This window comes from Eleginops maclovinus, chromosome 15 (assembly GCF_036324505.1).
Source record: "Eleginops maclovinus isolate JMC-PN-2008 ecotype Puerto Natales chromosome 15, JC_Emac_rtc_rv5, whole genome shotgun sequence".
NCBI classification, from domain to species: domain Eukaryota; kingdom Metazoa; phylum Chordata; class Actinopteri; order Perciformes; family Eleginopidae; genus Eleginops; species Eleginops maclovinus.
Genome location: NC_086363.1, coordinates 8,652,233 through 8,665,614, shown reverse-complemented (window position 1 = coordinate 8,665,614; position 13,382 = coordinate 8,652,233). Strand labels below are relative to the sequence as shown.

At 38.9% G+C, this 13,382-nt stretch overlaps 1 protein-coding gene across 3 annotated transcripts in view; it reads right to left on the bottom strand.

Annotated features, from left to right (window-relative positions):
• Positions 1-3,055: 3,055 nt before the first annotated feature.
• The window catches only part of stxbp5a (syntaxin binding protein 5a (tomosyn)), a 79,338-nt gene continuing 69,011 nt past the window's right edge, over positions 3,056-13,382 (bottom strand). The window contains exons 21-28 of one of the 3 annotated variants that reach the window (XM_063902493.1): positions 12,265-12,318; positions 10,341-10,390; positions 8,971-9,253; positions 8,401-8,770; positions 7,538-7,703; positions 7,163-7,274; positions 6,833-7,053; positions 3,056-5,891 (exon numbers count right to left, since the gene is read on the bottom strand). In XM_063902493.1, the coding sequence (XP_063758563.1) occupies positions 5,850-5,891; positions 6,833-7,053; positions 7,163-7,274; positions 7,538-7,703; positions 8,401-8,770; positions 8,971-9,253; positions 10,341-10,390; positions 12,265-12,318 (1,298 nt within the window). In that variant the 3' untranslated portion in view covers positions 3,056-5,849. The remainder of the gene's footprint in view (positions 5,892-6,832; positions 7,054-7,162; positions 7,275-7,537; positions 7,704-8,400; positions 8,771-8,970; positions 9,254-10,340; positions 10,391-12,264; positions 12,319-13,382) is intronic. The other 2 variants (XM_063902494.1, XM_063902495.1) reach the window with 2 other exon arrangements.

Genomic DNA, 13,382 nt, shown 5'->3' with positions numbered 1-13,382 from the left:
CTATAGCAGAGCACAGACTTTGGCTCACATTAATGGGATGCAGCCTTAATTATTGTGATTAATTACACCTGTGTTATTCCTGCTAAGGCAAAAGTCAGACTGGCTACGGGTTATTTTTACACAAAGCACTCTTAAAGAGCAGCATGATGACGCAGAACAGATGAGCTTCCTATATGCTAAAGTGCTGAACTAAATGATAAACGAATTACACCAGAGTTTGTAAAGTGCAAACACACTAAGCAGGCAGGGCAAGTTTAAATAGACCGCCCTCTTGGAAAAGGTGTGTTCGATTTACTGCGGCTTGTAGTTAGTCATTCATACTTTTGAACCACTCTTGAATTGTCTTCCAGGGCTAGCTAGCCTTTTATCCTTTTATGAGCCCTTTGAACAGATGGTAAAATGTGCTATAGGCTAAATAAGATATGCCCCATATTAAAAGTCTTATATGTTATGCTACTTAAGAAAATAAGTAGGTTGGGGTCATTTCAAAAGCATATAATCAGGATACATAAAAAAAGTGACATCTAGCTAAATGGATGGTCCATCTGTCTGATCTAGGGTTAACCATTTTTTGCTTTATCTTCGGTTTCAACATGTCAGTATAGAGAAATATAAAAGGCATCCAATAACAAATAACGCAGGATATCCAAGCTTGAAATTGAACAGCCCTTGCCAATGAATTAATTGGGATATTATTCAACTGAAAAGTGATTTTTGTTCTTACAAAAATGATTGGTGTCATCAAACTAGATTGCTTTTGGTATTTCGCACAGGAAACTTAACATAAAAAGCAGATTCAGCTTTCTGTAACAGTAAACATCAGGTGACAGTTCATGCTGAGGTATTCATAAGAAACCTGCCGCCATAACCTGTTATTAGCTACTCTGTTTTTAAACTTATACCTTCTTAAATATTACACTGTGAAAATGAAAACACATGCAGCTTCTTATGTTTCTGACTACGGGGATGGTTTAATCAAGCAAAGGCAGTTTGTCCATGCTGCTCCTCTTCCTCCTCTTGTTACTCTCAGGTGTCATACTGGTTTGTGCTGCGCAGACATGGCTCTGGTCATTCATGTTTCCAGTCACCACGGCAACAGTCACAGTGACGTATCATTCGCTGAGCAGTGTACTCATCATCTAACCCTATACATCTGTGTGTTTGTGCATGCTCTAACAGGGTCAGAAGTTCAAACAGTATGCATCAACAAACATTCCTCCCCGGTGACCTTCTCTTCGTGGCTTCGGTCAAATTGAACGAATCAACATGAGGCTTTTTTTCATCCCCTACCCAATCTCCTTCCCTGTGTCTCTGTCTCTCTCAATCTCCCCTTAACTTACCCTTCAACCTCTCACAAGCACAGAACCTATTTATTTTATGAAAACACAGGCGTTGTTCGTAATAAAATTATGACAGCACTCTGTTTGATCGTTCTGTTTACATAAAAGGAGGGATGATGACAGGCCACAAGGCCATAGCCCCAATTCATTGTATGTGTTAAGATAATAGTACAAAGAATGGAGGCGGGTTCATGACCATTTCCTGTGTTCATATTTTTATTAATTCTATTATTTATTCTGGTAAATTGTGGATTCAAAATAGGTATTTTGCTTATAGTCTTAGCAAACTGCAATTCATTATACTGTTTAGAAAAGGAGGGACAATGCTGCTGCTGCTGCTGCTGCTTATGAATTTGTAAGCACAACTGTGATTAATTTTTTTATTACTTTGACCGACTTGGTTAAACAAAAATAGTAGTATAGCTGTTGGTGTTAATCATACAAATAACACATTCAATCATGGTCTGCTTTACACCGCCAGCCAGCAATCAATATTTTTATTTGCAGAAGGGTTTGTGTGTGAGAGTGAGTTTGAGTGTGTTGTTTTATGACTTATTCATTTGTTTCAGATTGTCATATTGTAGTTACTGCACAGAGAAGAATAGTTGTTATGCTATTGCTTTCTCTTTTCAGTCATAGTATATGTCTTTACTTAACTATGAGTCACCAAGCCAATGTCAGGAAGCAATGAAAATGTTAAGTTAAAATGTGTAAATCTTTCTCCAGAAAAGGAAGTAGTCAACCAAGCTGCTGCAGCAATTTATCCACACTTTGTTACTGCAATACTGTGCTACGTGAACTCAATGACCCAAATGTGAAGCTAAACTGAGATCGTATCTCTTATTCAATAATCTATTCCTAATAGCAGTGGTTTATTGTAAGGCAGTTAATTGGAAAATACAAGAGAATGCTTCCCAGTGTAAGATAATTACTATGTTCATTGTGAACTGCACAACATTTACCAAAATCACGACCAGGGTCACTTAGAGGTACTTTTGCTATTTCCTGTCTTTCAAGTACCAAAAGCAGAACAACCAGTAAAAAAAAGTATACAAAAAAAAAAAAATCCACAATCATTTCCGGAACTAAGGTGACCTTTTTGATCTCCACTGACCACTTCGTCTTCTGTGTCATGACTTCAGAGAAACCAGAGAGCACATTCGGAAGTCACTTAGTGTGATCAATACAGGATTGTGTTGCTCTAAGAAGGTGAGCAATACAGTAAAAGCACACAACAGATCATAGGGTAACAAAATGACCAATACAGTGACTATTAGAAATGCAATATTGTGTTTAACTGAAAGTTAGAAAATCATTGATTCCTGCTTTACAGTTGAATTTTATGACCAATGTCTATTTCATTTATACATTTATTCTAGTGAAATATTATCTGGTTGGATAACATAATGCTCATTTATATGATAGCAATATTGCATTGTTTTTTGTTGAACGATATATATTTTCCCTACTAGCTTTTAGAGACAACCATGTGTGTTTGCTGCCATCTAGTGTACGCATACAAATAGGAATACATTTGTTTTCAACAGCCTCATCTTCACAAACAGTATTTGTCTTAATATGGGCATATGTACAGACACTTTGTACACAATTGTAATTTCTGTCTTTCGATCCTTTCTATGTTTTTCTTGCAGCAGTATCTTTCCATTTTAAATCCTGTATACGACTCTTTTAAAGATGCTTTAGGACAAAAAAAATACATTTTCCACTTTTATTTTCCATTGCACAGTAATCTCTATCTACATAATTTTTAAATTTGTGTGGCAGCAGATAAAGTCATAAACATCCATGTGAAAGTTGCATAAAACTGTACAAGAAAATCGGCTACAATGAGAAAAATACTGCAACCCACTGATAACAGTTGAATCCAGGACAGAAGATGGCATATGGCAGATAGACAGGACTCCCTCTTGCTGCTTGAGTGTGTGGATTGTATCGGGTAAGAATACTGCATACTGTATGAAGGGACAAGGAACAAGTCACACAGAGATGAAAAACAGGCATGACATTGTACAAAATAAAAAAGTATAACACACAAATAACAGCTGGGTTGGAGGGAAAGACATTGAACAAGTTTATGGGAATGAACTCTAGCTAAAACTACTTATTTTTCCTGAAGTTGTTTTTTCCTATTCTTTACCTTGGGGATTAAAGACAGAGCTATCTACCAACATCCACACAATAATGCTTTACTAAACACAGAGAAGGCCATATCTGTCGCTGTGAACCCAGAGAGTCAGTGGAAGACTCCCTGGAGGAAGAGAGAAAACGCAAAGACTGCAGTGGAGGAGAGTCGAAGCATGTGTGCAAAGACCAGACATGCGGCATTTAAATAAAACCGGATTTTTAGAGGTCATTCTCTTATGCTCATTATCATATGGTTATCTTTTTATCACCATTGGTGGCTTTAGTTAGTGTGGCAGACACTCAACTGAACACGGCCTGCTGACTTGTACATCAATTATTAAACAACCAATATCCTAAATTATATCACCTAATTTACATGATCACACTCTGACACAGAGAGACATAGAAACACTCATTCATGAACACACACACAGATGAATGGTTTAGGTTTTTGTTTTGTTATCAACCGACAGTTAGGGCACTTCAAACATTAAACATTAGTCCAAAAGTTACATATATGACATATTGTGAAACCATAGTACTATAAATGGCTGAGTTCCATTGCACATTTCTCCATTTCTTGAACCCTGAAATATGATGAATAATATATTTCTTAATGGACCTGATCCTGTCTGTATGTACGATACCGTCCGGTGAAATGACGAGCCAAATCATAATGCAATGGAAAAGCTAAAGCAACTCTTTGGCGTCAGAAAAAATATGGCCTCTCTCCTCTTCTGCTCGAGCAACCTCGACATCTACTTTCCAGTTGGTCTTAGATTGTCAAACTATTTACTTATATACAAATAAAGGTTAAAAGCCAGGTAGACAGAGAGATATACCACATTTGAGCTTTACTGCAAATATGGAAATAGAAACAAGATAATAATGGAGGTGAACGTTTCTGACACCAAACACAACTGTCTTTTGCACCTTAATAAATAAATATAAACAAAGACAACTTTCTCATACAGACAACTGTCAGCAAAACCTGAAATGTGTTTTAAACATATGATTTTTAAAGGATTACACATCTGTATTACTATGATTCTGCATATATGAATACACAAAGATTTGTTTCTCCTCATGTGAATGTAATCGCCATATCGGTGTGTACTGCAGAACTTGGATACTCCACAAAATCTGGCTAGACTTTTGTGTATTTAACACTGATGTCCGTCAGCAATTGTACAGTCACACTCACAAACTATGGAAGCTTACGTCATTAGAGGTTGAGAGGCAGTTAACATCACATCAGGTAAACAATAAAAGTGTGTGGTTCATACGCACTTGCTTTAAAATTTCAGAGTAAGTAAATCAGATGTAGCCATGTCAGTGAGCACTAAATGATATATGCCTTTTATATCCTTGCCCTCCTTTTTAGATTCCAGCCCTTTTCATAAGGAGAAATTAATTTGAGTTGTTAGATAAAAGCCACAAAACGTATTTTTTCAACAAATCAAATATCATCCACTTTCACAACCATAGAAAAATAAGAGATTTTCCAATAATACAGACAGAGCAATAAACCCAACGAATAACAAATAGAGGAATGGCAAGAAAATAGAAATTAACACACACACGCACACTGTTGGTAACGATATGAAAGTCTGTAAGATACAGAGGAGAGTCTAGAGGTTGAGCGAGATGACAAAATACCCAGTGTACATCAGATTAAGTTGCTTTTATCCCTGTGACTCTCTGCATAGAGGAGGCATCACAGCCGCAGCTCTTCCTGTGGCTCTCCAACGCCGCCGTCACACGCTGCTCTTTCCTCTTTGATGAGTTTTCCTTTTCTTTTGTACTTGTCACTCGGAAGTGGATACAGTGTTGCACATTTATTAGATTTATGTATATATAATGATGTATTTAGATTCTTTTTCCTTCTTTTTACATTTTTAAGAATGTTTTTTAGTCTGTTTCTTCAATAGATACTTGTCTTTTTTTCAGTTATGTTCGTTGGTTTGACATGGCCCCGATGGGCTCAGAGTGGAGACAACATTAAACGACATTTTGGCAAATGAGTATGAAGAATCTCCAGGTGCGTGGGCCAATCGGCTACCTCGGAGGAGAAGTTGAACAGAGATAAACAAAGAGACAAAAACTTTAAAAAAAAGACACCGTTTATGTGCTCCCTCTGAGGTTGTCCTTCACCCCTGTCTACCCCTCAGTTCCACCCTAAGACTGAGGTAAGAACAGTATTCAACATTGTGCTAGGGAAGATAATCCCACGTGTCCCAGTGAAGAAGGCTTGGAGGGATGGATGTATGGACAGACAGATGGGTTGGGGTCACGGTGAGTCCAAATGAGCCAATGGAAGATGACAGTTGCGTCCACATAACTCTGCTCCTCCCCCGTCACCGTTCAGAACTGGTACCATTTTTTGTCTTTGCACTTCAGCATCATCTGGAAACACAGAAAATGTAGGAGTAAGAGCATTGCTTAAAATATAAAATAATATTTTCCAAACTTGTGAGTTAGACAAACCGTGATTCTCACAATGAATTCATGGTTTAAAAATGTCTAATTATTCTGATAACGCTTTGTTTCACCTGCTCAAATAACAAGCATTGCAGGGAACAGGAGACCTAACATTTTGAATCCATAGCTCTGCCTTTTATTATAAGAAAATCTTGAAGTAATACTGACTGTCTATATCTGAAAATAGACTCCCGATCCACAGAACTGCGTAATATACTGTATATACAGGCATATACTGCCCTCTGATGGTTAGTAAGTGTAAGTGATTAATATTTCTGGAAATCATTTTGGAAGACAGAGCTCAGTATTTAAGAATACATGAAGTATATCACTGCACTGCATCAAGTGTGTATATAATCTTCTTATACAGTGTGTTTAAGGAGGAACTGAATCTCATCTAATCATCATCTTATATATTTTAATAGACAAGCTTTTATTTGGTTGTTCATTGTTAATGTAATAAATTGAGCATCTGTTGTGATGCACAGATGACCCTCTACTTTTCAAATATATTTTATTTCACAAGACACCTTCCTTTTAAAATGAACACTAGGCCAGCCAAAGGTATTCAGTGCTTACATTTAAGAAAAACGTAATAAAGACCTTAGCCTTAACTCCATTGTGGTCCCTTAATAAGTCTACAACTGTTTGCAAAATATATTGGGACTAGGTCTGATGGTTGGTTCAGAAATCAAACAAATACAGCTGAAACCGGTTAATCCATATTATTAATTTTGTCTTCTGCCTTAGGAAAACTATTTCTCAGTTAACAATTTATTTTAGCAGACTTTTCATTCTGTGAGAGACTGTATAAATGTAGTTTCTTGCTAGCTCCAGATTTTACACTTGTAAACATTTTCTGTTACCTCATGAGCATGTTTGGAAAAGGAATCTGCGCTGGCCATCATGGCAGCTGTCCTCTCATCCAGCTCGCCCAGTTTCTGGCCTCTCTCGTCCAGCGCTATCCGGGCGCGTGCCAAATCTCCAACCACACCTGACGCTGCCCCTTTCATCCCTTCCAAGCCACCCGGGCCTGGGATGTGCTGGGCCAGACTTCGGGATGCCTTTCCAGAAGAGATCTCACCAACTGAGTTAGGATATGAGAGGAAAAGAATAAGGCAAGATGTGTAAGTGAGAAGATGACTCAACAAATGACTGAAGTACTGTAGATCTGGGCATGAGTAGGTTTGGCATACAAAGTTCCTCTCTGTCCAGCGACTGAGCTCCTCCGCCAAAAAGGCCTTTGAAGAACCCTCTGTTGGGGGCCTCTGGTGTCTCCACTGGTGTAAAAAGTTCCCCCAGCATCTCCTGAAAGACCAACACACATATCAACCTGCTGAATAAATTAACTATGTCAATAAATAAATTATAAGTTGTTGAAATAATTAACATATGAAATAGTGTTCTATGAATTGCGCTGTCATTAAAAAATAAATATCTACAGATGGGGATTATTGTGTAACCTACGTTAGTTTTGACCAATAAACACGTTGATATAATTGTGAAACAGTAGATAAACTGACTTGGTAAATCCACGTGTAGTTTTTCCTGTATGTTTAATGTTGACTGACCTGTAGGTTTTCACAGGTGTCCTGGCTGTAAGTGATCCTCTGGACCTCAGTGGGGGAGCAGAGGTACATGGCCTGACCCAGGTTAGTGAAGCAGAATGTCCTTGCTATCCGCATGTCAGTCAAAGGCAGGTAGTTTACGTCCATAAGCGGTCTCAGTCCTGGCACACTAGACAAAGACAAACAGAAAAAATGTATCTCATTTCTAAATACATTTTAAAGAATACCACAAGGCTTCCAATAAACACATTTTAAATTGAAGTCGAACACCCAAACACAAGATCACTGTGCTTATTTTAGTAACATTTAATTCCCTGAATGTGCAATATGTGTATGGCGGCATCTGTAACAACGTTTTACAACATAATTGAAAGTGATGTCTGTGGTCAGCTCTGAGTTATATTGATTTAAATGCTGTGAAATGTTAATAGTGCATCCAATACACTTCTCTCTCTCTGCAGCCTAATCCACTTTTCCATAATCCAGTTGTTTGCTCAGAAAGTCCCAATTACTCATATTGAGCCCAAAACAAGGCTCAAATGAGCTCAAAAGCAGGCACATGTTCCCCGCCTCCCATTCCTCTATTGGTCAGAGCCAATTTAGCAAAGCTCTCTTATTGGTTAAAATACACATTAATGCTGTACTTCTTTATAATCACTTTCTGTCCCTTTCTCAAGTATGTTAAATTAAAATCATTTGTGCGTTTGTCTTTGCAATTCTGAACCAATCTAGGCCTCAATTAACTTTGGTCTTAAAAACAACTTGCCTTAATACTGATCTTATGAACATGATAATTATAACATGACTTTAATTGATACATATGGATGAAATCTAAGTATTTCCGACTGATGCAGTCTGTTTCTCACCTGAGGGTCATGATGTGGCCATTGGCACAGAAACAGGCCAGACACACGCCTTGGCTCATCTGCACAACATCTGCCCGTAGGATGAAGGAGGCCTCTGTGATACTGTGTTTGTAGATGCAGGTCTGGGAGGGGAGGGACATGACTTTGGCCTGTTTCTCTGAACACACCACAGCATACTGGCTCTCGTTGAGGTCCTGGGAGGTGGAAGGAGACACTGAGACAGGCCGGCGCTTACGGACCTTCTCTCGTTCTTCCCCATCTGCTGTTACGTTGGGTTCAAACCAAGGCTCAAACGCAGGCGGCAGCATTGAACCTGTGGAGTCCAGGAGAGCCATCCGCATGATGCTGCCCTTCAGTCGCACCAACATGCCTTTTGAACGGAAGGAAAAGGCTTGTTATAGAAAATTGTATTTAATTTCAGTAGCTTAATCTTTCGTATATTATACAAACCATTGAACTCTGACTTAATAATAGAGAGTTGGCACACATACAATTATTTTTCATCTACTTCAGCATAATGCATCATTGTATTTTCCATCCCTTCTTTATTTTTGATGACCCATCACTCACCTGTAGGTGAAAGGATAACGGGCTGCAGTTGCCGTTGCTCCCCAGCAGGTGGCAATGTGAGCGCTAGAGCCAGCACGGTGCCCAGAGTTGTGCCCACATACAGGCATGGCGTCAACGTGCTGTCTCCCTTCCTGGCAAAGGTATCACTAAAGTGGAAGGAGCTGATGGCCTCTCGAGCTTCCTTGTCGATGCTGGTAACGCTGGAGGAGCGCGAGCGGCTGAAAGAATTGTCCCGATGGTCTAATGGGTTGGCACCCCGTGGCGGGCATACAGACAGGAGGACAGTGAGGAGAAAAACAGAGAGAGGTAAAGCACCTGCACAGCAGTCAAATCACAAGACATTCAACACAGATGTGGTGTCTGTACTGTACACACAAAGTGAAGCTTAACCGTTTTTGGCAGTCTTAGTAAAACAAACACTTGGGATGTAAAAGGTATTACATTTTACAACAAACTTAAGACAAACCAGTTGAGTAAAAGTCTTATTTAGTTAATCATTATCTAGTCAAGATATTAATGATGTAGAGTCCGTAAATTGAAAGAGAAACATTGGAGTATGGGCTTCCTTTCTTAACAGTTGCTAAATACATAACATGCTGGTCTAAAGTATCTCAGATCAGAACAGAGCACCAAAAAGTGACTTTGTTTTATACTGTACATACTGTATATATATTTTACAAGAGAAAAAAATGCAATGCAATACAATACAGGACGACCAACATTTTCAGATTGTACCACCCCAATCAGCAGTCTATTAGTATGGACGGACTGGTTGTCAGGCACTTTGGTTACATGTGTAAAACGCTGGAACTGCAAAACAACCATACAGGATAATGTATTGGCACTTGCACATTTTAATCGGACAATGTCGCCACCAATGTTCACGTTTTTTTAGAAGAATGTTGTGCACCCCTGAGGAAGAAAATGTCAAGTTCTTAGTGACAATAATTTTATTTGGACAATTTGTAAGGAATCAATCAGACTGAGAAAGGAAAGACATGAAGAACACAGAAGAGAAAGAGAAAGCTGCAAAAGTAACAGAAAGCGTTACGGTGAAATGGAGTTGCCATAGCACCACTGACCTCTAGTGGATCTCCCACCAAGGCCAAAAAGTGGGAGTCCGAGCACAGCAGAAGATTTTACACTGAATTTATTTCTGAAACTTTGCTTTAGCTCAAATGTTTCAAGTGGTCAGATCAGTGCTACTTTTGTCTCATGCAAACTTAAGAAAATGTCTGCACAGCTTGCCAATTTTGAGGCTAATAACCAGATCACACTGGACTTATTGGATGTGGTGGAGTCCAGTTGAAGTGAGAAAGATAAACTGCATTTCATACAAATTGTTTTGAGACACGAAGTCAAAGCTTACCCAAGTCTGGCTTTAGCTCAGTAGGCAAGCTTAATTTCCGTGACATCTTTGCTGGAAAAAAGAGAACATCCCTCTTTACAAACACACGTCTATGCTAACACACGATGCCATGCAAAGCTAGATAACTAGCATTGGGCGTGAATACACAAAAAAAGGACAAAAGGCTGTGGAACGAAGTGCCAGGGGGAATCTCTGACTAAAAGGAGCAAATATGCTTTAAACAGGAGAAGACACTGCGCAAAGACTCAGAGACAACTCTGTATATCACAGAGGCATGCTGTAGAAGACAAAACAAAAGAGGTGACCGCTTGTTGCACAATGCCCTGCAAGAGAGGACTGGTATAGTGAGATAGATCGAAACTGCACAGCCATTCAGGACCCTCATGCCACAGGAGCATGCACCAAGGAAAGGAAGGCAACAGGAAACAGAAAATACTGAAAAGGAGATGGAAGAAGACGGTGGAAAAGATGGTTACTGAAGTACTGCTAACTTAACTGTGGTCTCATTCTTTTAAAATGTATATCTTTTACTTTTTATATTAATAACTGTATTAGTCACAAACAGTGAACCTATAAACAGAAACGTCAATGAATGAAAAGGTTAGATGTTTTTTCCTTGTGTATAAGAGAAAAACTGTGTGATGAACAGGGGACATTGATCATGCATTCAGTTAGAAGTTAGGTTCACTAATGGTAGTCATGAATTAATTGCTAGCTAGCACATTTATACGGGTCCAAAAAAACTGACAGAAACACACCCTGACAAATGAAGAAAACCTGAGACATCCCTAATATTTACAAGCTAAAATTTCATTGGGTTTAACCCCCTGTTTTCCAGCCCTTCTCCATAATCTATGAGACATATCTACTGTTAACACATGGTCAACCCTTACCATCTTTCTACTTTAATGTAAGGCCCCTGCACTTCCACACAGGGGTTTTTGTTGGCTAATTAAACCTCTGCTCAGCTAAAAGTCTGGTGGAGCTATGGGAATTACATGAGGTCACCAAACCATTAAAATATAAGAATAATAAATGGTTTCTGACCCCAAAGGTGCAACAAAGGGAAAAAGAAGAATCTGGAAAATGTACTGAATATTTTAACACTTCAAATATTCAGGCTTAAAATGTTCAGGCTACTGAATTGAGGTCAGGCTAGTTAAAGTTATTTGACGTTGGTTTGAGAAGTACTGGTTTGGACAAGGTCAAAAATCCAGTCTCAGATGTGTCAGTCATTTGAAGATACCATCACCTACCTACTCATTGTCCCATGAATCAGAATGAGGGTAGGATGCAGAACACGCGACCCTCCGCGGACAAAGCACTTGATATTTAATCATATAATCAACACACACTGAAGGTACACAAAGACACAGTAGGACAGATGAGTTGCTCTCCACTCCGTGGTGTCATACTGTTACTATCATGTAACGTAAACAGGGAATCTGCTATAGGAGGTCAGGACAGATATCACACGCAGGCACGTTTACATATGACACTCGTGCTACATACATGTAGCATGCAATGTGTATCTAAGGCAGTTAAGCTGTATTTTATGTATACAGACAGCAAAATTACTGCCATGCTTCCAGGTTAGCCTCTGCTCCATGAGCTTTCAGCTTTCGGTGTATACTTTTCTAACCATATACTTGAGTACAGATGGAAAATATAAGCACCTTGTCATTTTAACCAAAGAAAAAAAAACTGTTTAAAATTCAATACAGTGAGAACCAAAAGATAGTGGAAGAGGAGCTAACCCAGAAGTGAAGCTGAACTTCGGCTCTCTATTCTCTAGTCTATTTCTTCTCACTGTGGTGACCATGACACGGAGGACAGAGACAGGGGTGGGGGCAACTAGGTGGACGACAAATCTGGACTTTGTCCTGCCTACACAGCCTCTTACAAAAGCCTTTGGCCAATCTTACCTCCTCTACCACCTCCATTGTAGAATTGCTGAAGATTGCTGTTTGACATCAACACTTTTGGTGTTGTAAGGGGGAAAGTAAAGTAGAGTAAATGTGCAGGTTAGAAACACCCTTTGGCTTGTTACTACACACAAGATATTACCCAAATAAATCCCATGTTTAAGTTCTGAGTAGAAAAACTGTCCTTTGATCTGTGGAGGATCGCCTTTGGTTTTGGAAACCCTGTAGAAATAGATTCCATGATGAATGAATACTGTGAATTATTATTAATATAATTGCCTGTTTTTTATAATAAAAACAATTGGCCAAGTAAATCTAATCAGGGGGAAGCTCTGATCCCTTTTCATTTTACAAATATCAAGGGTCTATATGTCTTTTTATTGTTTTTGCTGAATTAAAACCAATTAAATACAAATTGTAACTGTTTAAATCAGCACATATTCGACTGATTGTAAAGTACTTGATATTTAAAAAAGAACATTTAAAACACTAGGTTTAAGTGCGAGAAATAAAAAAAGAAAAAGGGGTCTTTGAAGCGGTGCTATCCTACTACTAATGTGTTTGTTATGCTGCCGGAATACATTTGCATAATCAAGTCAGTCTGTCCTTTAACTGTAATTGGTTAAGCATTGAAAATTACGAGCAGATAACATTTGAGTTATTTAAAATCAAACTTTTCCAATTAATGTCTTGAACAAAATGAGACTCCCCTGCTCCGATGGAGTCAAAATTCATCAAGCTGCAACTTATTTCAAGGTAGAACAGGTGGAACTGCATACAAAAATACATCTAAATTATTATCTTCCATTGGCAGACATTGTGATATGACAGGAAAAAAAAGCTCATCCCTAGACTACATGACTGGCAGATTTTTCAGCTGGGAGGCACCTCATCTCTTTCTCTGGCCTATGAATAATGCAGTGCAGACAGATGTATCAGACCACAGTCTGGTGGCACCAGGCGTGGGGGCAGGGACAGTCATCACACCTGCAGTAGCACTCCCGACTTTGAGATTTGTTTTTCTGTCTGACCTTCTTAAAAAGCTCCTTATTTTCACTGCCAAGTTACCACTAATGAGATGGATCTGGGCTGTTCCTTCTCCAAGCACCTTTAGCTTA